The sequence below is a fragment of the Alosa alosa genome, chromosome 18 (genome assembly GCF_017589495.1).
Source record: "Alosa alosa isolate M-15738 ecotype Scorff River chromosome 18, AALO_Geno_1.1, whole genome shotgun sequence".
In the NCBI taxonomy this organism is placed as follows: Eukaryota; Metazoa; Chordata; class Actinopteri; order Clupeiformes; family Clupeidae; genus Alosa; species Alosa alosa.
In genome coordinates this window covers 20,405,416-20,432,511 of record NC_063206.1, presented here as the reverse complement: position 1 = coordinate 20,432,511, position 27,096 = coordinate 20,405,416, and the positions used below count along the sequence as shown (strand labels likewise).

The 27,096-nt window shown below is 49.0% G+C and overlaps 1 protein-coding gene across 1 annotated transcript in view; it reads right to left on the bottom strand.

Annotated features, from left to right (window-relative positions):
* Window positions 1-298: 298 nt before the first annotated feature.
* ttc27 (tetratricopeptide repeat domain 27) overlaps window positions 299-27,096 on the bottom strand; it is a 113,931-nt gene continuing 87,133 nt past the window's right edge. Inside the window, exons 13-20 of the mRNA XM_048270016.1 lie at window positions 21,681-21,908; window positions 18,045-18,143; window positions 16,976-17,028; window positions 14,259-14,424; window positions 5,991-6,188; window positions 5,037-5,148; window positions 1,297-1,397; window positions 299-923 (exon numbers count right to left, since the gene is read on the bottom strand). Coding sequence (XP_048125973.1) covers window positions 804-923; window positions 1,297-1,397; window positions 5,037-5,148; window positions 5,991-6,188; window positions 14,259-14,424; window positions 16,976-17,028; window positions 18,045-18,143; window positions 21,681-21,908 — 1,077 coding nt within the window. The 3' untranslated portion in view covers window positions 299-803. The remainder of the gene's footprint in view (window positions 924-1,296; window positions 1,398-5,036; window positions 5,149-5,990; window positions 6,189-14,258; window positions 14,425-16,975; window positions 17,029-18,044; window positions 18,144-21,680; window positions 21,909-27,096) is intronic.

Below are 27,096 nucleotides of genomic sequence, written 5' to 3'. Positions count from 1 at the left end.
TTCTCTGAGCAACACTTTCATGGCTCAGTGCCTCTCTGGTGATGAACAGACGTTCTGGCCTGTCTTGATGTCTATAAAGCCTTTATATTTTCCCCAACCATGCCTCCATTTTTCATCCCCCTTTCGTCTCCCCTTCTTACACGCCGTCTAGAAGACTCCATGCATGGCTTTTTTGTACGCGTGTGCGTGTCCGTTGATAAATTCTCATGTCTAGACTGTTCCTTTCCACTAAAACCATCATTTGTTGTCTATAGTGTTTCCCCGGCCAGACAGATGGTCCATAATGAATCATGAGCACTTACAACAAAGAAAGAATTTATTCTCATTATGGGCTGAGTGCAGTTGTGTTTAGTTACATAGTTGTATGATCTGTAAAACAAGGAAAAGGTGTCGCAATAAGTGTATAGAACAGATACTGCACAGAGCTTGGAGTAGCTAACCAGGTCATGTTTGGAGATATAGCACATGATGCAAACATCGCTAATGAGGACATACTCGGATCAGTACAACATGTTGTTTGTGTGTTATTCTGCTGTAGTATTTCTTTAATTGGTGTATTCGTTGTGCAGTCAGTCTCGTTTTGTCGTCTCCAGCAGATATTCTTCTGCATGGGAAACGCTTCAGAGTTCAGCAGCTCACTTGGTGATGCGCTTGTGTTGAAATATAAAAATAGAGGGTTACTAAGATTAAGGCTTCCAGGCGAGCAGACCCCGTCCTGCCGCCATCTTCCTTCAGTCTTGATTATCTTGACATGTCCGCAGCTTCCAGCGAGGGGCGGGGACAACTTGGCCAGAGAGGCGTGCTCATTGGCTGCGCAGCTGGGTGCTCAAGTCTTGCAGCTCTTTGATTAGCTGTTCAAGCTTTTTGACATCATCGCTCAGGTCTGCCTGGATCTCCCCTGTGACCACATCTGTGTACAGTTGCTGGAAGGGAATTGACAAAAGAATCTTGAGCGCACAAGGTGAAACCATTCCCTTTATAAAGACTTTACCTTCCCACATTATCTGAGGCTTAAACTCTAGTGAATAAAAATCTTAGAGATCTTAAATAATAATTTACGAGACAATCCATACAGACGTGAAGGAATAGGCCTGAAATAATTTTGGATGCTGATATGAGTCACTGATATGACTTCAATGGAAGATCAACAGATGTTCAATTAATTCAATGAAGCTAATACATTACTCATATATCTAATTTAAATCAATATAAGTAAAAATGTGCAGTAGGATATGTTTTGCTAATTGTGCGTATTGCTCTGGGTGTGGGCAGGGCTGAAGCAGACTGGCCGCTCACCTTGGCTTTGGTGGTCAAACTCTTAAGGCTGAGACGCGAAGAGTTCAGCATCTGCATCGCTTCCTGGTGGTTAGTCTTCGTCCTACAACAGCTGAGAGAGACTACATGGCGTGTGTGTGTGTGTGTGTGTGTGTGCGTGTGTGCGTGCGGGTGGGGGGTTGAGAGAAAGCGAGAATGTGTGTGTGTATATATGTGTGTGTGTGTGTGAGAGAGAAAATGTATGTGTGTGTGTGTGTGTGTGTGTGTGTGTGGGGGGCATGAGGAGAAGAATAGAAGCAGAAAAGAAGAAAAAAAGACAAAAAGAGCATCAGCATTGTCAGAGGGCAGTCTCTGCCACCCCGAGGCCATGACGGTGCTACTGACCGCAGAGGTGCCACCGGACAGAGGGGTCAGGTCCCAGAGGTCAACCAAGGTCAAACCACTTTCTGGCCAAAGGCGACCCTGGGTGACCTGAGGGACACGTGCTGGGGTGAAGTGACCGTCTGACCTACAGGCAGAGGTCCACCATTAAGCCATTAGAGGGACGAGTGAGAGGGACGCGAGTCAGGGCAGCGGAGGAGGGTGGACTGGGCCAGCGGTCTCCTCCGGTGGGCTACTGAGTGGAGCCAACACCCGACAACGACACACACTCACTGGGCCATGCATTCCTCCGACCGGCGAAAACCCAGACAACCAAGAGAGTGTGTGTAAGCATGTGTAAGCGAAAGAGAGCTACAGAGCCAAAGTCAGAGTGTAAACGAGAGTGTTTTGTCTTTGTGTCTCCCGACAATTAAATGTGTGTGTGTGTGTGTGTGTGTGTGTGTGGAGCTGCATGTCTGTGTGCACATTTGAGGGAAATTCTGGAGAAAGAATGTATGTGTGAGTGTGTGTCAGATGGTGTGTACAGTATATGACAGAGACAGTGTGTGGCATGGCTGTGTGTGTGTGTGTGTGTGTGTGTGTGTGTGTACTGTATGTGCATGCGTGAGTATGTCAGAGGGTGTGTGCATATGACAGAAACAGTGTGTGGTATGGCCATGTGTGTGTGTGCGGAACATCTCTTGCCTCATTCTGCCCTACACTCACCACTGTCTCAGCTGTCCCTGAGAAACCAAATTAACCTAGTGCCCGTGCCCTTTGCTAAACTGCTGCTCAATCACAGCCGCCATCACCACAATCATGTGATCAAAATGTCATGCTTTCTCCGAGCCCAGCTCGCTGAGGCGCAGCTCATCCCAGACACGCTGAAGAGTGACCACAAGAGCGACAGAAACAATGCTCTAGCACACACCCAAACACACACACGCAATGGGAACAAACAAACAAGACACAATACAGTCTAAATAAACAGTGGAGTATTAACTGCAAGGTCTGCAGGCGCTGGACTCTCTTTAAGAGGCCACTGCGGTGTGGGCCGAGGGGAAGGGTGAGGACGACGGCCGCATTCAGAGGGACGGCTCGTGCGGCTGTTTACCGCCGGCCTTTATCTGGCCGGCACGCGCGAGGAAGGAGACAAGCAAAACAACAACAAAAAGACGAGACTCCACCTTCGTTCGTTCCGCTCTCTCTCTCTCTCCTTTGCCCTCTCTCTCTCTCTGCTTTGCCCTCTCTCTCTCTCTCCACCTTCGCTCTCTCTCTCTCCTTTGCCCTCTCTCTCTCTCCTTTCTCTCTCTCTCTCTCTCTCTCTCTCTCTCTCCCCCCCCCTCTCTCTCTCTGCAGACGGGGGAGTCTCGTGATTAATGGGTTGGTGTCGCCTCTGCTCAGCCGCTGCTCTTCATCCTTACCCTCCTCTTCCTCAGACTACAAACTCCAAACAAGCCAGTGTGTGTGAGTATGTATGTGTATGTGTGTGTATGTGTGTGTGTGTGTCAAAGCGTCTCTGCTTGGGGGTGTGTGTGTGTGTGTGTGTGTGTATGTGTGTGTCAGAGCGTATGTGGGGAAATCTGAATGAGGTGGGCAGGGCGTGGTGAGTCTCGTTGAGCCGTGATCCATTAGCACGGCCGGCCCCTCTTTATAAATCATTAAGATGGAAACACCCGATCACTCACACACAGTCAGTCATTTTTTCTCTCTCTCTCTCTCTTTTTCATACACAAACACACACACACACACACACACAAATGCCTGCCTACCAACACGCCTGCTCGCACTCTCCTGAAGGACACAAGGGCAGCCGAGATGGGCCCCTGAAATCTGTATGACGAGGTGAGAAAGTCTGTGTCTGTGTCTGTGTCTGTGTCTGTGTCTGTGTCTGTGTCTGTGTCTGTGTCTGTGTCTGTACGCATGTATGGATGTATGTGTGCTTATGTGTACATCTACTGTACATATCCTGTGTGTGTGTATGTGTGTCTGCATGTCATTGACCCTATGTGTTGGCTCCTTAACAGCACAGTAACACACAGGAAGTGAAAGCGCTCCCTCTTCCTCTCTCTCCCTGCCTCACTCCCATTACCATTCCACATGTCCAGCAGCAGCAGCAGGAGGCCCCATTCTCTCTGCTGATGTTTTATTCAGTGTGTCTCCCCCCAGCCCAGATAAGTGAGAGGGATAAAGAGAGAGAGAAGAGAGAGAGAGAGGGAGAAAGGGAGATTGTGATACAGAAAGAGTGAAAAAAGGGGGAAGGGAGTAAGAGAGAGAGATGAGAACAGAGATGGAACAATGGAATATGAGAGATTGAGTAAGCAAGGGAGCAAGCCATACAGAAAGAGAACAAGAAAAAAAGGAGAGAGAGAGAGAGAGAGACAGAGACACTGGATGAGTGGGCCTCCTGCAGCTCTGAGCAGGAGCAGGGCGGTGGCGTAGCATCTGCATCCCCTGCCACGCTGGGGCTCCTTCAGCGCTGAGCGAGGGCACTGGGCTTCCCGTCTCCCCCCAACCAAACCCTCGTCTCCCACCTCCTCCACCACCTCCTCCTCCTCCTCTCGTAGCTTTCATCAATCACCCGTCTCTTCGCAAAGGGCTCGGACGGCGTGGCATTAAGCGTGATGGAGTGACCTGTGCTGCCGCCGCTGCTGCTGCTGCCCCTGTGCGCCTCTCCACCTCCAGCTGGTGTGTGGTGAGCGTTCTGGCGCATAATGGCTGCCGTGCATCAGCCAGGTGGGTGCTACACATTGATGGTGGTTAGTGAGGTTCCCCCTTCACTGTGAAGCGATTTGAGTGTCGAGAAAAGTGCTTTATAAATGTATTGTGTTGTTGTGTGTTATGTGTTGCATCACACGTCTGCCTACTTCACCCCCCCACCACCACCACCTAAACTCAGCTGAATGTCCCTCCTCAGCCCCCCTCCTTCATCCCCTCTCCGCTCTCTCATCTCTCCTCCGTGTTCATTGTCACCCTCCTCACCTCGTGCCTTGGCTGCGTGCCAACACACACACACACACACACACACACACACACACACACACACACACACACACACACACACACACACACACACACACACTCAGCGTTCTGTGCGCTAGCATACTAATACCCAGGAAATGGAGATCACATTTACATTCCTGAGATCTGGAAAGAGTGCTTGGCGCAGTGGCCATCAAGCATACACTCTTGCATACAGTGTTTGAAAAAACAGCCTTTGTGTGTGTGTGTCCAGGCTATCTGGATTAACGGTCAGCCAAAGTCTCATCTAAGTGAATTGGAAACAGAAGATTGGGCAGCGCAGTGTCCAGAAACCTCTGAGGGCAGGTGAACGGCAGCCAGGGCAGAGATGATTGGCTGAGGATGTAGTGATTGACGGCTGTGGGGCGGGACTCACTCACCGTTGGCCATGTGGCCGGCTTTGGTCATCACCTCTCTAAAGGTGGTGAGGTCCTTTTCCCAGCCACTGGCCTGCGTCTCACACCGATGGGCCTTAGTCAGGAACTGCAGAGCCTGACAGACAGACAGACAGACAGACACACACACATATTACATTACAGATGAAAATGGAAGTTAGACAATTGACCTAACAAGACCACAGACTTCTGGTCTGGTACATGGCTTTAAATATATAGGTATATATTTATTTATATAAATAAATATATACCTATATATTAAAAAACCATGTACCAGACCTTTTATATATATATATATATATATAGATATAAAAGCCTCAAGTCTGGCTGACAAAGGGAATGGTGGGGGGATCAAATGATGAGTGGGTGAGGTGAGGGCTTATCACTGGCGCTGGAGACGTGATTAAAGAACGTCTTCATCAACGGCCCATTACGCATGCACTTCATCTGCGTCGGGCTTATACATCACCCTCCCTGCTTCCCCTGCCGAGGCGAGCCGCACTCAGCCCCCACCACTCACGCCGTCAGCCATCAGTTATTAACGAGCCTATTAATAGGCCATTAATGCAAACGGAGGCTGGTGGCCATTATTGAGTTTTATGGTCGGCCGTTTGTTCGCTACATTCAGAGATATGAACAGTGACACAAATGACGACCTTTTTACTTGATCATGCACAGAGACTATTAGCGCATACTGTTCTGTCACCTGTAAGTTGGGCTAAAGCTGAGAAGAACTTATCAGGTAGATTTTTTGAGATGGGAAAGCCTAATGACGAAGTGTATGAATACCCTGGCTTGAAGCTTAGGCAGAATGCAGATTAATATCGGTTATGTATCTTCATCTGTCAAATTTGGACTCAAGTCCTTTCAGAAGTTAAACATGGCCAAGCAAAAGCTCTGAAATCCTGTTGCACAATCAGATGGTGGTTTGTGACTAACTTTCTCATTGTCCTCTACGTTGTTGCTCTGTCCGTCTCCATAGAGACGGGCATAGATCCGCCATAGTTGGGCGTCGGTGCTGCAGCAGGAAGTGACCCGGCCCAAGAGTTCCTTCAGCTTGGACTTGTGTGTGGAGGCTTGGGCGCCTTGGTTATCCGTCAAGTCCTCCACCACCGCCCGCACCAGAACCTCCAACACCTGGAGAACACACACACACGTGATTCATACAACAGGCGCCGCCAGTCAACAGTCAAAATACACCAACACAACCATGACACAAGAAAGCATTCACTATAAATGTGTCAACTTGATATGTAGGCGACAGACATAGTATGGCCAAAAAAACTGGAACAAATTCAAAGGTGTGCAAATAATAATGAAAGTTAATTGACGTGTAAAGAGTGCATTACAATAGTAAAATCAACCAAGCAGTGGTATAATCATATAGAACACAAGCACATAAAGATGAGCATTTCATCACAATCCTCAGTGGCTCGTACACGGTGGAGGCGCCCAGGCCTGCTGACAGGCAGGGCCCATCCTCACAGATTAGTCTCACAGACAAGTCCAGTGCAGTAAGCGCATATTCACACTGATCTAAGCTACACAGCATCATCATATACAGCCACATTTAAGCTTTGATGAGAAGTGAGAGAGTAGTCGTCTTATTCAATATTTGCGCTTACTTTGATTTGGACCATTGAGCATTACAGCAGCAAAGCTACTCGAGCTCATCATGGAAAAAGATACTGTCGTCCATATATATGGCCTGCACATGTATAGTGCATGCATAAAGGTTATGCATATTTTATAGAGCACACGCAGCGAGGTAAAGCCATACCAAGAATGAGTTAAACGCGCATGTGCTCCATCACACATTTTTAGGGGACAGTTTTGTAGGACAGCCACCGGACAGGATTCTCAGTCACCCTAATGTAAGTCACAGACACATACGCACAGACACACACACACACACACACACACAGAGAAAAATCTCTGCTGACTGCCATCTGTGAGATATTTCACACTGGCGCTGTTTCCTCGCTCGCTTTCGATTTCGAGTCACACTCGGATAAACGCGTGGCATTTCCCCCTCGCTCCCCGTGCCATATGGTTGGCACCGGCCGAGTGCTGAATAGTAACGCCGCTCGTTCTGGAGCGTGCTCTAACGATGGACCAAGGGTTTTGGGAACCGCATCCGAGCCGGCGCAGGGCCAACCGTGAGCCGACACAGCACGATTGAAACAACATGGACTAAGAGCCCTGGGCAGTAAGGAAGGGCAGGACAACACAGATTGAGCCAGTCTTCTCTCCCTCCCCTCCTCCATCCTCCTCTCACTATCCATCTCTCTCTCTCTCTCTCTCTCTCTCTCTCTCTCTGTCTATCTCTCTCTCAGGACAACACAACACACATTGAGCCAGTCTTCTCTCCCTCCCCCTCTCCCTATCTCTTTCTCTCTCTCTCCCTATCTCTTTCTCTCTCTCTCCCAGGACAACACAACACACATTGAGCCAGGCTTCTCTCTGTCCCTCCTCTCCCCTATCTCTCCCCTTTCTTTTCTCCCCCACCTCAAGCCCCTTCTGCCTCACTCTGTACTGAGAGTTTGGACATGAGGGGAAAAACTACATTCCCAGATCTCCAAGAGAAACAGTTTGCACTCGCTACAAAGAAGGGCTCAGGAAACTCAGCTGGAGACGATGGACGTCTAGGACATGACATACACACAGGTGTGTTTTATGAAACTAGTGAAATGGCCAAGGTACTGTCGCAGTAGGGTAGCCTCCTGCACAGTAAATTCAGGGGTCGACTAAAAGATCATACCTGGCAACTTCAATTTATAAACTATACGTTTCAGATAACAAATCCAAAAAAGGTTTAAATACTGCAATACAGTAAAGGCCGCTGCAGTCCCCATGCAGAGGAGAGGTCTCTTACATGGGAAGGAGCAGAGCGGAGGAGCCCAGAGGCCATTCCTGTCTGTCTAGAGGAGGGGATTTATGGCATAGTCCTGCATGAAACAGTGACCATACTGGTCTGCTGGCATGCCTGCACGCAACACCAAACCAAAACAGAACACAGCAGATGCAGAGTGAGGGTGGCAGAGACCTAACACACACACACACACACACACACACACAGACAGACAGACACACAGATGTCTGACTTTGGAAGGTAAGATGGTTTTGGCAACACTGTAGCACATGTTTCACAGTGCCACCTTGTGTTTCTAAACGTGCTTCTCATTTCACTTGCGTATGTCTATGCCTGTGTGTGTGTGTGTGTGTGTGTGTGTGTGTGTGTGTATATGCCCCATGAATGCCCCTGTGACAGTGACAATGCATGTGTGTGTGTGTGTGTGTGTGTCCTGACTCCTGGCCATGAAGTGTGTGTAGGGGGGGGGTTCTGTTCTCTTTTGAAGGCTGTCCTGCAGCAAGCACTGGGGGCCTGTAAAAGAACAGCTTGAAGCACAGGTGTGTGCTGACTCAGTCCCAACTCTAATGCTGCTGCCGCCCTTCATCTGAGCGGGTGGTGATGGGGGTGGGGGTGGGGCACCTCCGAAAACTCAACTTACAGCTTTACAAGAGGGGCCATCAGGGCGATGGGGAGGCTCTGACAAGGCACAAGAAGTGTGTGTGAGTGTGTGTATGTGTGTGTGTGTGTGTGTATGTGAGAGAGAGAGGAAGAAGAAAAAGAGAGAGAGGGAGAGAGAAATCACATTCAAGTTTGTGAGTTTGAGGGGGGATCCCAAACTCTTTCAAGTGTGTGTGTGTGTGTGTGTGTGTGTGTGTGTGTGTGTGTGTGTGTGTGTGTGTGTGTGTGTGTGTGTGTGTGTGTGTCGCCTGCCCAACTGCGATACAGAGCCAGATCCTCCCCCTCCCCCAAGCGTGTGTGGTTGTGCCAAGCACTTCAAACGCGGCTCAGAAACATTTCTACGCGAAGCACCAAACTTAATTAGACCATTAAGGACCCAACTCGCGCCGTTCTGACGTCAGCCCATCACGGTCAATCCATTTATTAACTTCAAAATGAAACGCTTTCAAACTTCAAAAAGGTCATCCTCGCCCTGGGACGGCCGCGGAACACAAACACAGAAGAGCCCTGAGACGGTGCTGATCTTTTCACACAGTGCGGGGGAAAAAAAACACTGAAGTGGTCTTTTTCGCCTACTCTTTCTTGCTGACATTACACAAACTGGCACTGCATATAATCTGCTATAGCGCTAGTGCTAATTAGCGACGCTTTATCGAGAGTGAGGTGGCTACAGTTTCTGGAACCCCGTCCAACTGCCATGGAGCCACAGGCGACGTTCCAACGTGAAGCCTCCCTGTTCCGTGTGTACTCGAGGGGCCGGTTCTGTAGCGGTGCGTGGGAACACTGTCTGGCTCGGGTCATCCCAGAGCTCTCAAAAGAACCGGGAAGAACCTGGGAACTGAGTAGGCCGTCCACCCTTTTTGTTGCAATGGACATTTGTATCCTGACACACTCATGCAGACGACAGCCAGGCTAGTTGCTGAAACCCCCCCGTCCCAGTTCGCTCTCTTTATCGGTCAGATAGCTCCTTGTGTAAACACTGGAGCTTCTGCACTTCATCAGGGCCGGTCAGACATTTTGACCGCGTCTCATGGATATCTTGTGGCCAGACCCCTGCTACTGTGGCCATGCTTAAAGTGGGGTGTCTCTAAATACAGCAGACCCACTAAACTACACGAACAGTAAAGCTGAACTACCCTTCTGCATCCACATCTCAATAAGGTGGGGCTCTGTGTGTTAAACCACTGCACTGATGTTGCTTGCGTACGGATGGGAGAACTGGTGCAATGTTTTTCCTCCCCCATCATGTTTCTATTGAGTGTAAAATCAAAAGCATATGGTGTGTGTGTGTGCATGTCTGTGTGGGAGGGAGCGAGGTATTTTTGCTGAAGCGTCAAGGTGAAATAACAAGCTTCCCCGTAGGGAACGAGGTCTTCCTTCTCTCCCACCCAATCTCTCTCTCTTTCTCTCTCTCTCTCTCTGTATTTCTCCCCATCACACACACACACACACACACATGCCCTTAAAGAAAACTACAGTCCCCCATAGCACTTTGGAGGATGTGATGTGATCTCTTTTTTTGTCTGTATTCGCTTCACTCCCTGTAGGTAACAGATGAGCTGTCACCACAGACCCCCACCCCACCCCCCACTCACACACATAAAGGCTCTCAGCACGAAGCAGCATCCTCTACACTTCCTCATATCAAAACGCTCGTTCCACTACCTAGTCATTCACCTGTAAAAAGGACCCTCCCCTACTTACTCGGGGGTGGGGGGATTGTGGAGGGGATGGACTCACCCCTCACTAGTCCTGGGGCCCCCACCCTACCCCGCCCCACCCCAACCCAACCCCTCCCATTCCTGTCCTCTGGCACCTTGAGTGACTGTCTGGAGTCACGTGCGGGGGCCCCTTGGTGCCAGAGGTGCTCTCGCTCTGATTTTATACCCCATAAAGCCCAGCATATGGGGGCCATTAGGGACGCTGGACCGACACATGCATCGCACCGCACGGCTGCAGGGACGTGCAGAGGGCCACATTAACGCATCTCAACAGGCTCGTCTCTCCCTCCCTTCCTTGATCAATCTCTCTCACTTGCTTTCTTTCTCTCCCTCCCTCCCTCTATCTCCATTTCCCTCTCTCTTTCTCACTCCCTTGTAGGTGTGCCATGGTCTGTGCAGGGCTTATCTTGTGCTCTGTCATAGTGCCTAACCACTGCAAAGGCTGCTGGGAGATTTTCCTCCCCCAACTTGGGGCCGTGTAGGGGGCAGTGACTGACAGTAATTCTCCCGCTCCCACTCTCTTTTCCTTCCTTCTCTCTCTCTCTCTCTCTCTCTCTCTCCTCTCTCTCTCCCTCTCTCTCTCTCCCTCTCTCCCTCTCTCTCCCTCTTTCCCTCCCTCTCCCTCTCCCTCTCTCATTTACTGTATCTGTCCATTGGCAATTTCTCATCAGTCCGCTCGATTTACTCATCCAAAGAGGCTATCCGTGTCAGATATTGGCAATGATTGCAGCGATAAAGATGGAAGTCTATTCCATATTTCCTAGGGTTCCTCCATATAGGGAGGGGCCTTATTCCCAACCCAGTGTCGCCAGAGTGGTAGAGAGAGAGAGAGAGAGAGATGGAGGGGGGCAGGGTAGAGAGAGAGAAAGAGAGAGAGAGAGAAGTAAAGGGGGAAATTGAAAGGATGGTTCACTGATATTCCTGTGGTATCCCCTTATAGTGTGAAATTAGGAGGAAAAGTAATATCCTCCTGGGGAGGGGAGAGGGTGTGGGGGAGTGGCATGAGGCTGATATACGTTCAGCATAGGAGAGTAGGGGGTGATTGTGGTGGTGGGTGGGGGGCATTGATATTTGATCCAATTTGAATGCGCCTTTACTTTCTTTCTCCTCCAGAGACAGGAGGGGGATAGGGAGGGAGGGAGGGAGGGAAGAGAGTCATCTGTCTCCGGTGTCTTCAAGGAATGTGTATGTGTGTGTGTGTGTGTGTGTGTGTGTGGGGGGAACATGGGTGGGTCTCAGTACGCGCCTGTGATGGTGTACATGCACCTACTGTATATGTGTTTTTATTCTCCCATGTGCTCTAGGCTTTAGAACATGTAACCACTTTCATTACACTTAGTCAGGGATCAGGTATAGGGACAAAAACCCATTCTGTACAATGATTTGTGTGTGTGTGTGTGTGTGTGTGTGTGTGTGTGTAAACATGCGTATGTGAGCATGCTTGCCCATGTTCTTAATCAGAGATTCATAAAAGAAGACACCATGTTGCGGGTCCTTCACGCATACTTAATAACAATAAATTGACCCGCCCTTCAAATTCACTATTTAAATATAAACGTCAACGAACAAACAAACTCATGAAATGGACAAAATGGGAGCAGACAGAAGACGGAGGAGGAGGAGGAGGAGGAGGAGGAGGAAGAGGAAGGCTGGAGATGATGGCATGCAGAAAAGAGACGACTGCCAAAGAACAGACTCTAAAAGGATGTGCTCAGTGCCAAAGCCTTCTGATAACAATCTCTCAAAATTATTCAACAAGCTCCCTGCAATAACTCCCTATAAATAGAACATTAAAAAAAACCTGGCGCTCTAAAAATGCCTTCGAGTGGATGTGTAGGACGACGGCCATTTTGAAGATGCCAGTCTGTAAGAAGCGACATGTCCTCTATTGTGTCATTTAGCTTTGAAACGACTGTCATTAGATGAACCTGTGCTTCAGAGTCAAAAATCTCGTCTTAAAAATAGCACTACAAAGGGACTTTTATGTTGTAATAGTCTTTCAAGAGTTATATATATATTTTATTCCTGGAAATTGGGTTATGTCTTCTCTCATCTCTGTCTCTCTCTCTCTCGCTGTCACTGTGTGTAGTGTGTGTGTGTGTGTGTGTGCGTGCGTACATGAGAGAGAGAGAAAGACAGACACCACCGGCTGTGACTGACATGACGGCATTAGGACAGATTAATCAGTGCTGTATCCCCCGCATGGACGCAACCCTTGATGTGAAGCTCTCTGGCCGAAAGAACCCTGTCTGCCTTCAAAGAGACATCTTAGACTACCGAGTGCTAAAAGGGATAAAAGACGAGAAAAAACACACAGACAAACACACACACATGGATGAGAAGGAGACGACCAAGAAGAAGAGGAAGAAGATGAGGAAGAGGATGGGGGAAAATAAATAAAGGAAGCACAAAAAGTTTGGAATGTGAATTAGCGTCCCAATTACTGGGGAGCCATCCTCAGTAGCAGTGGGAATGCTGGCGCTGTTGACCTTTTCAACTTGTGTGCCTTTTTTAAAAAAACATCTCCAGGCCTAATTGCGGAAGCGCTCGCATCTTTTGCCAAGCAGAAATGAATTCATGGAGCTGGGGAGCGGAGGATGAGGAGGGCGGTGGTGATGGGGAGGATGTAGACTAAAGACAGCGAGGGGAGAAAATAACACGTTTGGAGCAAAACCCCCCTGCTGGCTTCGCAAAGCTAATTAGAGAAAGCAATGAGGCCCTGGTTTGCACAGCGGTGCATGGTAAGTGTGGTTCGATGCGGGATGGAGAATTATGGCAGCCACCCTCTCCACACACACACACACACACACACACTCCCATTCAATCCCCCCGAAGCCCAATCGCCCCCCCTTCGGAGTCGTAACTTCAAACGCCTCGGCTCGGTTGGCGATGTAGACTGTTGTGTCTGTGCCCGGCTCCTCTGCGAGAACTTAATTGCTCAGAAATAACTCTGTCTTACTCGCTGTTTTTTTTTATTCAGACATTTACACCACCAAACCCCTCTCCCCTCCCCATACACACACCCACACCCACAACCCTACACATTTTGTTCAGCTGCAAACAAAAGAAATACTGTTTCCTTCTCGTTCTGCTTACCGCAGGTCATTTGTTTGCATCAACTTAGTATTCAAAGGCGCTTTGGCAGAGCAGAGAGAGATTCAGAGGAGAAATTATGCCTGCTGTTTGAGAAAGAGATATACAATTGGGGCGATTAGCGGCTCAGTTTACACTGGGCCATCTAAACAAACTTCCAGAAGCTAGTTCCCTGCCTGCAACTGCACAGCGGCAGCATTGCTTTTTTGGAAGATGGCCTCTGCCTCTCTCTCTCTCTTTCTCTCTCTCCTCTTGATTCTGGATGGCAAAAGGTGTGGGTCAAAAGGCTCAGGTAGGGGGTTCCAGCTCCACGAGGGTGGGGCCACGTTCTAGCACACCCTTCTGATGGAGCTTGCGGGAGGTGTTGCAGTTTTATTTTATAGTATCAGAAAGGTTGCAACATGTGTGCTCCACCTTTGTGAGGACGCATAGAATAGGCACTTGCGGGAACAGGAAGGTGCTAAAGGACAGCAGCCCTTTTGGCTACCCGCATATGAAGCCTGAGACTCGGTCATTACGGCTCTAATGAGAGTACAGACCATTTCAGAGGGGCTGTGGTCCACAGTTAAAATGACGGAGCGCTCATTGAGAACGGAAAGCTTAGCTAGCGCTCACTCCGAAGCTAATAAGGCTGTAAGGTCTGAGGTGATTCAATTTGAGCAGGACCTCTGGGATGAGACTAGTGCACGGAATGTGAGGTGTTTGTTGTAGACCACCAGCAATGATCATACTGCTTATTTCATTATTTCATGAGAGGAATGGACAGAAAGTTTGTGTGTATGTGTGTGTGTGTGTGTGTGTGTGTGTGAGTGAGTGAGGCAGAGAGCTGGAGACAGACATGTTGAGTGAGGCGTCACTTACCTGGGCGTCTTTGAATTTGTCGCGCAGGTCCAGGAGTCGGTGGTAGGCCCGGATGGCCTCGCCAAACTCGCCCACATCGACACAGACGACGAGGAAGTTCTCCCAGATCTGCCAGTGGTCGAAGTTGCATCTCAGAGCCTCCTGCAGGGTGCGGAACGCCTTGATCCTGAAGGAACATTGATGGTTTAGTTCATCAGTAGTAGAGTACATCAGTCAGCATGTTATGATATCCACACATAAACTGAAAGGGGTATATCAAAAAGCATGTTTACAGATATTGGCTTGCAGTAAGTGATAAAGCAACTTCAGTTACATAACTAGTACAGAATGACTATATTCTACACACCCACATCATAACATTATGAGAAATGGGGAAAAAACCAGGGTGAGGTTTACAGTGAAGATTAGGGATGATGCTAAGAAAGTGCTGTTGACACTATCAAAGTGCTGTTACCTGGCAATTAGAGAGTATTACAATAGTACACTTCATGACATGGGCACAATGTAACAGGGGCTGCATTATGTGAAGTGTTTCATCTGATCAAAATTTCATCTGATGTGAGCTTTAAGTGTTCCAAACTCTTCTGAGTCTACGATGCAGTCGTAATGTATGCTCTGATGTGATGCTTAGCTGTGATGGTACGTAACTCTACAAGCTGTATGCACCCCCCCACTAGAGAAAAAAAGAGTAAGCACGTGCCCCATATAGCTCCCAGCTATCTACAGTAAACAGTGTTTTCCCACATCATTTCAGGACTAACTCCTACACTTACTCAGCTAGGTGTCCCCGCCAGTGTCAAAAGACTGACTAGCCGGGGCGAAAAACAACCCATTGCCTCCACGAGCATCTCCTAGCCTTCATACCCATGGCAAGTCAAATACACTTAGAAGAGAACACTCATTTGTCTATTCCGTACACAGAAAAAGAAACACACACAGAAACACACACACACACACACACACACACACACACACACACACACACACACACACACACACACACACACGGGTCTTCAAAAGTTTCGGCTGAATTAGCCACGCTAACCAGGTTTTAATAGAAGCCCCAGGTTTTTAATTTCAGGGCTGAGAGCACAGCTCTGATTTGAACAGGGACAGAGGGGGCGAGTTCCCAGAAAGGCCCAGCAAAGAAGAAAGAGAGAGATGGGGGGCAGAAAAACGAGACAAGCTACCGGGAATAGGTGTTAGGACTTTTCAAAGGAAATAAGAAAACCCGCCCATCAGCCCAAAGTAGGGAGGTACTAATTGACTTACACCCCAGAAAGCTGGACTAGATGTGAGTGGTGGAAGATCGAGAAGGGAACTGGACGAGGGGGGTGCTCTTGTCTGGAAAGCACCAGGGAAGCTGCTAAGATTTATCTTTACAATTACTGATGCCCAAGTAATTTCTGGAGTAATTGAAAAACCAAGGAGGTCAGTTAGAAGGCAGAGCCAACACGCCAAGGGGAAAGGGTGGTGGTCAGTTGATGTGTGTGTGTGTGTGTGTGTGTGTGTGTGTCTGGGTGGATGGAAAGCAGGGATCAGAACATCAATCTGTTTCCCCAGACACATATATCAAGGCTATCTTTCCGCTGCAAGTGCACGAACTGCGCCGGAGAGTGAGTACGCCTGATAAGTATTCCGTAATGTCCTCCTTTACCAAGACGAAGTCAGGAAGGGCTCCGAGGGGAAATCAATGCTGTCCGGTTGAAGGCCGGGGTCCACGACTGACTTTTGCCCAGTCGTGACAGGCCGGCAATCGGATCGAGACCCCGTTTTTTTGATGGCCCCTTAGACAGTTCAGTGCCGCCCGAGGTCAGGATTAGCCGATATTAATCCATCCGTTAAAGGTCAGACCCACAAAAACCCACGCAGGATTTTATTGCCCAAACACCTTGTCGAACACTTAGCATGATAGCTCGGACGCCAGCGATCCCATAAAGTGAAAAGGGTTTCTTAACGAGCTTTTAATGAGCTGGGTCTGTCTGGCATCAGTCACGTTAAAAAAATGGCAAAAACGGGAGCGCAAGGGCTGAGCACGAGGCTGGAACTCCACGATCACCAGACCTCTTCGACACCCCCCCCCCCCTCCTCCCTTCCCTCCTGGTCTGACAGGCAGAGCATTATGGGTAATCATGCATCTTACTGGCAGCAATTGTTGTGACATGAACAGAAGATTCCTTCCTCCTGCCTCAGCTCAGCAGGCTGTCATCCGAGTAAGTCAGAGAGCAGATCTACTGTACGTCTCTGCAGAGGCCAGAGACTGTATGAGGGACGTTTCAGAACTCGCAAAAAAAGTCTGCTGAGCGATTACACTGCCTGCCTGTCTATGTGCATACAGAAATCTATAGAAGAAATGGATCAGTGGGATATCAAAGGTTCTGCAGACATAGACCACAGCTAACATGCATCTTAATGATGCAGGGTAACGTCACTTCTGTTGACGTTCAAACGAAACAGAGAGCTAGCTCGCTACTCCCTTCCACTCCCTCCCATGCAGTTGAAACTCTCCCAAACGTGCATCTTGTCTGTAATTTGCTGGAATAGTTTGTTATGTTTTTATGGGCAAAATTGGCCCAAGTTGTTTTGTTGCCGTTTTTGGAGCCTAGGCTGTCCACGGAGACCGCGTGTTTTACTGTGTAATCGGGGCACAGGCAGCTAGTGGATGGTGAGGTGATGTTAGCTGTATGTCACAAAAAATGTTTTCGCTTAAAACTCACTTCTGTCTGAGTTTGATGTAGGCGGAGGAGAGGTTATTCCAGGCTTCAGCGTTCTGCAAAGGGAGGAGAATGGAAGAGAAATTAGTGGTTATGGCACAAGAGAGAAGAGAGACATTAAGAGGTAAGGGGGCGCGCGCGTCCGTGTGTGTGTGTGTGTGTGTGTGTGTGAGTGAATGAGAGAGATTGAGAGAGAAAGAGAGGGAGATTAAGAGAGAAAGAGAGAGAGAGAGAGAGGGAGAGAGAGAGAGAAAGAGACTGGGGGGAGGGTGATCCTTTGAAGTTGGAATAATCAGCAGCTTTCGGTGCTGGGGCCAGAGACACTGGGTGTCTATCAAGTCCGTTGAGAACAAAAAAAAAATCAAAACAGGAGACACATGATGGGAGTAAGAGCAACCAGGTGACCACACGAGATAGGATGGAGTGTGTGGGAGTGTGTACCAAGAGGTGCAAGTCTCTGTGCTATTGTATGCACATTAGTGAGTGTGAGTGAGAGTGTGTGTGTGTGTGTGTGTGTGTGAAAAGGAGAAAGGAAGAGAGAATAACTATAGAACCAGTCAGGTATATAGGTAAAGAGAGACTTTTCAGTAATAATGTGTTCTCATTAAGGAGCTCGACGTCGAGAGAGAGGGAGAGACAAAAGGGAGGACATAATAACTCCTGGAGAGGTAGCGAGAAAGAGGGAGGGAGGGAGAGAGGGGGGAGGAAGGGAGAGAGAGGGAGGGAGAGAGAGAGAGAGGGGGGAGGAAGGGAGAGAGAGGGAGTGAGGGAGAGCAAGAGTGAGAGCGAGAGCAAGAGAGAGAGAGAGAGAGGGGGGGGGAGAGAGAGAGAGAGAGAGAGAGAGAGAGAGAGAGAGAGAAACATGAGAGGAAAGGAGGTGCCATCAACCTCAAATGATAAATGTTGATGGTGGGAAGTATCACGCGTGCCTGTGTTTGGGTATATGGGTGTGTATATTATGCGTGTGTGTGTGTGTGTGTGTATGTATGTGTATATGTATGTGTGTGTGCGTGTGTGTGTGTGCGTGTGTGTGTGTGCGTGTGCGTGTGTTACTGAGTGTGAGGCGACTTACATCTGGCTCCAGTCCCACACACCTTTGGAAGGCTCTGGCGGCTCCCTCATATCCATCCAGTGCAAAGTAGGCACAGCCCAGCGAGAACCACACACCGATCTGGGAAGGAGAGGGAAGGAGAACGAGAGAGAGAGAAAGAGAGAGAGAGAGAGAGAGGGAGGAGGGAGGGAGAGAGAGAGGGAGGGAGGGAGGGAGGGGAGGGAGAGAGAGAGAGAGAGAGGGAGGGAGGGAGGGGGGAGAGAGAGAGAGAGAGGGAGGGAGGGAGGGAGGGAGAGGAGAGAGAGAGAGAGAGAGGGAGGGAGGGAGAGAGAGAGAGAGAGAGAGGGAGGGAGGGGGAGAGAGAGAGAGAGAGAGAGAGAGAGAGAGAGAGAGGGAGGGAGAGGGAGGGAGAGGGAGGGAGAGGGAGGGAGGGAGGGGGTATATTGAAAGTAAAGTTGATGGAGAGAGAGAGAAAGGGAAAAAAACAAAAAGACAAAAGCACCAGATCACACGCATATCCATTGCTTAACGACGTCATTATGTGTAATTAACAGCCACACACATTCACCCAAAAGACACACACACACACACACACACACACACAGGCCTGTGTCCAAAGACTTGGGTGGGCTGGGTAATGATGCAATATCAGGTAGGGCGGCCTGAGCATTGACAAACTGTCAGTGATGACATCAGGTTCCTCTCCACCTCCTCCTCGCTCTCTTTAACACACACACACACACACAGTTATGCGCACGTTGTGACCCGTGACACACACGACACACACACACACACACACACACACTTACTTAAGCACGAACCCTCATACTCTTCTCTTTCTGTCTGTCTCTTATGCTTTCTCCCTCCCTCTCTCTCTAAACTAACCTCAACTCTTGTTCACTTCATGCTTTTCTCTCAGCAATGTCGACCTCGCGCGTGCGTTTGCTTTCACTCGCTCTTTCCTCGGCATCTCTCTACCTGCATCTCTTTCCAGGTCTACTGTCATGCTTCTCTGGGAAAGAGGTCAGCCTTCAAACGCTCCCCAGCTGAGCTGACAGGTGCTGCACAGGGGAAAAGGGTGTGTGTGTGTGTGTGTGTGTGTGTTCTCTCCTTTACACACACGCACACACACACACAGACCATTTGGCCCTGTGCCCGCTGGCGTTGGCTTTGGGGGTGAGGCGTGAGTGGCAGACCGAGTTGGAGGCCCCCGGAGGGTGATTGACGTGTCGGGTCCGTGCAACTTACTGCCAAGCGTCAATAACACATCATGCCCTCCTCTCTTCCTCCACCCCCACCCCCCCTCTCTATGTCTAGGCCTCCCTCCCTCCACTCTGTCGTTCAAAAACAGATGGATGGACACAGGAGAGGTGTGTGTGTGTGTGTGTGTGTGTGTGTGTGTGTGTGTGTGTGTGTGTGTGTGTGTGTGTGTGTGTGAAGGGAGGGGAAACTGGGGGCTTTGCGTCGTGGACAGGGGGGGTGCAGCATCCGCAAGAAAAACAACATCTTTCACTTCGTCCCTCTAATAACTTTTTTTTCCTCTTCTTTTTCCTCTCGGTCTTTTATTCAGTTGTTTTTGTGTCCACTGTGAGCTCATAAAGCCAGTGGCCTGCTGTGTGTGTGCCGGGCAGATCCGCGGTCCCCAATGGCGGGGGGGGGCCCAGGGGTCAGAGTGGAGGAAAAAAGCAAACTCAATTACAGCATCCTCCGGCGGGACTGACCTCTGAAATTAAATATGGACAAAGGGCAGAGAGGAGCGGAGAAAACACACACACACACACACACACACGCACACACACGCCACGTAGTCCCACACATATACACTCGGCTGCTATTTCCCATAACCCCTTGGGGCCATGTGAATCTGACGCCACAGTCTCCTCACTGCTCATCCCCTCTCCCCTCACTTCATGAAGCCTCCCTCTCCCACCGGCTATTTTGCACTCAGACTGTCTATCTCAATATTGACGCAAAGAAATGATGTTACAGACAATGATCCTACACAAATTATGCAAACACACACACGTGTGTGTGTGTCAGTCTGTGTGTGACGCATATTATGTGTATGTGTATGTGTGTGTGTGCGTGTGTGTGCGTGTGTGTGTGTGTGTGTGTGTGGTGGGTGGGACACTGGGGAAAGAAAGAGAGTGTGAGAGAGGGAGAGAGGACACAGGTCCAAACTCTGGAGACCCAGACACAGGAGACCCAGACAGGACTTCCTCTGCCTGACAGGGAGGAAGGGAGATGTGGTCACTGACTGTGTAGCTGTGTGTGTGTGTGTGTGTGTGTGTGTGTGTGTGTGTGTGTGTGTGTGTGTGTGTGTAGGGAGGGGAGACTGGGGGCTTTGCGTCAACTCTGTTCCAGGGCACACGGCATCCAAGAATTCAAGACACGGCGCTCTCGGTGAGAGAGACACACGAGTCTGGTCTGACAGACCGCTCTCTCACACAAACCTGGTCACAACTGTGCTACGATTGCCATGAACGGAGAATATCAATAATGCCTGCTCTTGCAAAAAATATATAATGATTTCAATACTGCCATCATCATCATCATCATTTGAGGCTTGTCCTACAGGGACTGGTGTAAAAAAACTCAAAGGGTAGAGTGTACTCATAAACTATGGTATAGTTTCCGTAATATACTGCCATCCTGCTTTTTAATCATCAAGAGGAATGACTTCTATATTGTATATGGGAATGTCTTTCCACGAGGCACTGACAGTAGCTTGTAACAGTTTGCAGATAACAGGTAAAGATATGATCAGAGCTGCGCACACGCACGCACACACACACACACACAAACACGCGCACACACACACACACACACACACACACACACACACACACACACACACAGGGAAAAAAAGGAAAGGAGGCAGGCGCAGTCCCATCATGACACTTTGCTGTAGTTTAGGGTACCGCAGTGCAGCATTAGTGTGAAATACCGAGTGTCGGGTGGGGCAATCAGTGGAATGGGGGGGCTGTGTGTGTGTGTGTGAGAGAGAGGGGGGGGGGGGTGTATTGCATGAGCTACACCCCAATCACACGAGCAGAGTGTGTGGCACGCTCTGATAAGCCTTCCTATCTGGTCGTGGCCTGCAACTTGGGGGCTAATAAATAATGGGTCTATCTAACGTGTGATATCCTGCTGTGCCTCTCGTCCCCGATATTAATGCTCGGGTTTATTTCTGTAGCACGCCGAGGGGTGCAACGCTGTCGGGAAAAGATGACCACATTTAACTTTAACTGACCAGATACTGGACCTTGGTGCTACATAAGCATGCGAGTCACACTGGACCTGTGCTGCAGTAGGGACAGAGGAAAGATTGTACTGTGTCAGTAAAGTTACACTAGACCGTCGGATATGACAGTCACTTGGAAAAACACTGGGAATGGGAAGTCCAATGAGTCCTTTAATTTGTCAAGGTGGTTAACGAAGGTCAAAAACAAAGCGGTCTATTAACAACACTTAACTACTTTAACGAACACTCTTCAGCATTCTTCTGAAACGCAAAGCATTATGCAAGTTTTCACACTCCCCATGGTCCCAGGTGTTGGGAGATCCATGACAAATCAGTGAGTTAAGAGTTTGAGAGTTTGATTTTCAATGATAAGAAGCAGTATGTAAAGGAGGGTGGTTTGTGTGTTGGCCTACCTGCATGGTGTTGATGCGGACCGATCGCTCGAAGCACTCCACGCACTGCTGGAACTCCTTCTGGCGCAGGTGCAGCAGGGCCTTGGAGCGCTGGGCGCGGGCACTGCGGTGCTTGGACAGCTCCCAGGCGCGGTCGTAGTACTGGTGCTCGCGCAGGACGTCGCCCAGCAGGCAGTAGAGCGACGGCGTCTCCTTCTTCTCCAGCTCACGACGCAGGATCTCCTCCGCCTAACCGAGAGAAACGAGGGAACCAGAGAGAGAGAGAGAGAGAGAGAGAGAGAGAGAGAGAGAGAGAGTGAGAGTGAGAGTGAGAGTGAGAGTGAGAGTGTGAGAGTGAGAGAGAGAGAGGTTATGCTATGGAAAAAAACAGAAGAAAACCAGCAGAAAACGATGTGGACATATGTACGCCAGAGAAGAGATAGTTGCTGTGGTGTGTAGGGGGTCCATACGAATATATAAAACATTCCGACCAACAACCGGCCGCAACCATGATTCTGTTCATTGCAGAACACCCAAATGGGGATATTAGTGTAGTGTGGTCTCAAACAGTTAACCAGTTATTCGACTATCCGTGCACGCCCATGTGTGACATGGAAAGAAACCCTAAAGATTCCTCAATTCTCTGATTGAAAAGCCTTCCTTAAAGAACTAGTAGCACCTTAGTTATCATTTTACACCTCACACTGTATAGTCTGTCTCTGACAGCCATTGATGAAGGATTGTACATTGTATACCATGGATTGTAAGAGTGTATAATTCCTCATTTTTACTTATGTGTTTATATGCGACTATGGGTGTACTGTAGGTGTGCGTATATAGGTCTAGATCATGTGTGTATATATATTTACCAGTATGCATGCATATACATGTGTATGGGCTAAATGTCGTCATGCCTCTTAATACTGTATTATGTTTAACACATGGTCTTGGTGGACTCGGTGGGGTGGACGTGGTGGGTGAGATGAGAAGAGGGAGAGCTTTAGAGGGTGTGAAGTGTGAATATACATGTGCTGTATTGTCTTTGTCTTAGGTCCCGAGGACCCCCTCGAAAACGAGATGATTCATCTCGAGGGGTTATCCTCTTAACAATAAATTTCATTAAATTAAATTTCAGGGCCATCCACTCATTAAAGCAGAACTGGTTCTAGATCTACAGTAGTTTCATTCCCCGTTATTCCACAGTCCCATACAGTGGAACAGATTCTCCACAATGCAGGGTGCACCCCTTGGCCCCGACTGCACTCTTTCGTTCACTTATCCTTTCATCGCAGTGGGCAATAAGGAGTGTGATTGCAAAAATCTTAATGACATTTCTGGACGCTGGGCCTCCTCCTAAAAGATTGGGCGCTGGCAGGGCAGCGGGCATGGGGCTGCGCTCCGCTCCGTCAACCTGAAACCTCTCTCTGACGTGCCAGGCATCCTTCAGCCCTGATAGAACCATCACCGTTCAGGCAAATTACAGGGAATTACAAATTAAACACAATACGCCACGCCTGGATGCTGAGATAAGCAAAGGGGGGTGACAGCTAAGTAGTGCAGCCTTTCATTCCGTGCCAGGAGCTTAACAGACTGAGACTTCAGGGGCAAGGGGAGGGTGTTGCGGCGTGTGTGTGTGTGTGTTGGGGGTGGGGCAATGCGTGTGGATGCTACCAACCACTCAAGACGAAGGGGAGCTAATTCAGGCTAAAGCAGGGCTAGCGCCACATTTGGCGCCTTTAATTAGTCCTCCAGTCGTAAATTAGCAGGTGGCTGATGAAACGCGCGCAGAACTGCGAGAGAGACGTGCGGCTCGCTTCCAGTTAGCCGTATGTGTGTGTGCGGGGGGGGGTTTGTCTGCCACGGTGTTTCCAGAAGGGCGGTTTACGGGAAAGCAGCAAAACTGCTGCTAGGGTGCAACAACTGTCAAAACAGCACAACACAGAGAAGAAGGTGAGACAGACAGAGAGAGAGAGAGTGAGAGAGAGAGAGAGACAGAGAGAGAGACAGAGAGAGAAACAGAGAGAGAGGGGTGTGTGTGTGAGGAATGAGCAAGCACATTGCTAATCTACCCCAGACAAACTCACCAGACTGGGGGAGAAGCTCCTGCCAGAAAGTCTGGCTCTATCTTCTCCCTCTCCCTCCTCAGTGCTGCAGTTTCACTATGGTAATCACGAGTTGCGCCGAACATCATTACTACAGCCTTGTTACAGTAAAATCGCAATTTTCCTCGCATAATCCAATTTAACACGCTGGCAAAGACACACATGCAAATACAACATGTGGGCTCGCTCACACACACACACACATACCCACAAACACACACACAGCATCATTAAGACTGCAGAAATTCACCTCTTTTAAAATCCTTAATAGAGTCTTTTTAACTTTGGAAGCAGGGCCTTCCAGAGAATTCAGTAGTGTGCTGATGTGACCCTTTGGACATGTCAGTAGAGGTGATTAACTTTTTGACAGCCTGTACAGCTTAAAAGACCACGGAAATTACATCTGCGCTACCAGCAACAGATTTCTGGGTCAAGCACTGGGAACGGTTAATCAAAACAGTCACATCTTGGATAGTGTATTTACAACTGCCAATCTAGAGCACTGTTTATTTTGTGTTATATGGTTGACATGTTCCCATGCATGCACATGATTTAACGCATACACAGGAGAGGAATACATCTGTGCACGTCACATAGTTGTTGAAGAGTACCAGTCTGAAGTAAAACGCGCCAATCTGTTGATAAATTTAAAAAAAGAACACTCCTCCAAGCTGAGCTGAGTCAAGCTGATCAGACTGAGAAGAGAGCGGAGAGAGTTGCTGTTCTTCTGTTACAACATCTCACATTGTCCAGCAACTTTTTTTAAATCACCTGCTTTATATGTAGCACCTCACTCTCGAAGGGCCTGGACTAATCATATATTCTATACATATCAGGCAAAAGCAGTCCGTCTGCTCTGAACGCCTCACACTCTAGTCTCCTGGCTGTGCACTAAGCACTTACACACAATGAAGAACAGGGAGGATTAGGAGGCATTACAGAGACCCTGGAGAAAAAGTGATGGGAGGTTAAAAAAAACAACAAAAAAAACATGACATTTCTCCCATCCATGGCACTGAAACATAGACAAAGAAGGTTCCAGAAAAAAAGTAAGGGAAAGGCTATGCCTGTAATAATGTCTCCACTCCCCTTCCCCTCTCACCAGAGGGAGAGAGAGGAAAAAAAGCCAGACTTGTTTTGTCTGCACTTTAAAGTGAAACCCTCTTGCTCTCCACACCAATAAGCAATGTCTGGGAAGTGTTTCCAGGGCTGGTTTTGGGCGGGAGGGGTTGCCGCGCTGCTTGCTGGAAAGAGGCGGTTAGGGCCCGTGAAGGGCTTCTGGGGGGCATTGCGACAAGCACTCTGAAACTCCAGCACTCAGGCGTGAGATCCCAGCCCGCCCCCCCCCAGAAGCAAAACAGCAACTGAACAAGACAACAAGGACAAAAAAAAAAAAACGAAAATAGAAAATAAACGTCCACCAGCGAGGGAAGGTCGTGAAGAGGGCTCTCCCTGGCTCCCTAATGGGGCTCCCTGTAGTTTGGCGACCACACGGGATGACTCGACAGGGGACTTACCGTCCGCCGAGCGCGGTGGCTCCAGAAAGCTGGCCTCTTACAGGACACATGCTCCACTGCACAGGTCATATTGATTTGGAGAAAACGAGATGAAGAGGGGGAGAAAAATAGAACAAGAGGGAGAAGAGGATGGGGAAGGGAAAAAAAGACGAACACAGCATCCTTTCTTGTAAGGAATGGCAAGCGTGAACATGGACTCTGTCTACGACCTTGGATTCAGCCGACAGCATATAACCTTGTGTGTTCAACCCGGGATGGGAAAAGAGCAACTGAAAGAGAGGGGGAACAGAGAGCAAGAGAGATAGAGAGAGAGAGAGAGAGAGAGAGAGAAAGGGAGAGAGGGATACTCAGATGAGGAGAGGGGTGAGTAGAGGGATGGGTAATAGAATAGAGAAAGAGGAAAGGGTTCAGAAGTGCTTCAGGCCCAAACATCCTTATTGTGTTCTGTAAACCGCACGAGGAACGGGCTGAACTCCCTGACCCTAGCTTAAGGCTAAGACTAAATAAGTCAGATATCTGCGGTGATATCTGCGGTGCCTCTGAATCTGCAGCATGCTCCAGCCCAAGCCAATATTTCACAACAGATTTCCTGTCTGTGGTCACAAAATCCAAAGACGTGCATCCACACACGAAAAACACGCGAGCAAAGTCAGTCTGTCTCTCTCTCTCTCTCTCTCTCTCTCTCTCACACACTTGCTACAACATATGCAATTAAGAAAAGCATATACACACACCTACACATAAGCATGCAGAACACACGCGTGATGCCTAAGGGAACCACCTTGAATATGAAAGCGATTGGGCTATTCACACCCATTAGCGTTAAGTGGGGTGTGATGGGGCGTTGAGCGAGCGGTGAGCGGAGAGAGACACGCTTCTCTCAATGGCCCCTTTGTCTGCCTGGCGAGTCCCTGATCACTCATCCAGAATCTATCAGCAGCCTCCACCCCAACACCACCATTCTTCATACACAGGAGATATCCTCTTAGTTCATTGGGATTTGGACAATTTCAAATGGACGTTTTAGTGGTCTGGAGAGCTAGCTAGCTGCCTGGCTGGCCGGCACTGACGCACTGTTACTGTAATTAGGGTTGCGGGAGATACTGAGCGTTACACAAGCGTCCATCTCGTGCTGATGAGCTTATGGAGGCTCAGTTCATTTTGGGGAAGAGGAGCACAATGACGCCATTCATCCTATCCAGGACATGACAGATCTCCCTGCAGTAATGACCCAAGGCAGGAGCCAAGCACGAGATACGCCTCCCTCCTCTCTCTGTGTGCTGGGTCAGAATTGTCCAACGACCCCCCCCCCCCACCCCCTTCCCTTCACCCCCATCTCTCTCACTCTCTCTCCTTCTTCCACTCCTCTTTTCACCACTTCCTTTCTTCTTTTCTGTGACCACATCATCATCCCAGGCTTTTTTCCTACACAAACAAATGCGCACACACACAAACAAACGTGCGCACACACACAAAAAAACTTTCTCTTTCTCCTGTATCTGCCCATCCCTGTTTCTCTCTTATTGTCTCACAACCCCCTTCCAGTCTCTCCCAGTCAGGGCCAGGTCAATACCATTCATATTCAGTGAGCAGTCAGACCCAGAGAGAGTGCAGACAGAAACCACAAATGGGGTCCAGAGCGTCTCCTAGTCGACACACACACACACACACAGAGAGCAAAAAGGTACTCCGGTCCAGACGACCATGCTGCATAGCTGTATTTTTATCATGCTTTCAGTTCGGAGTGGCTGGCGCGCCACAGCGCCAATACTTTTAGATTTGGAGGAGTTTTTTTATTGACCAGAATGCACTGCTGTA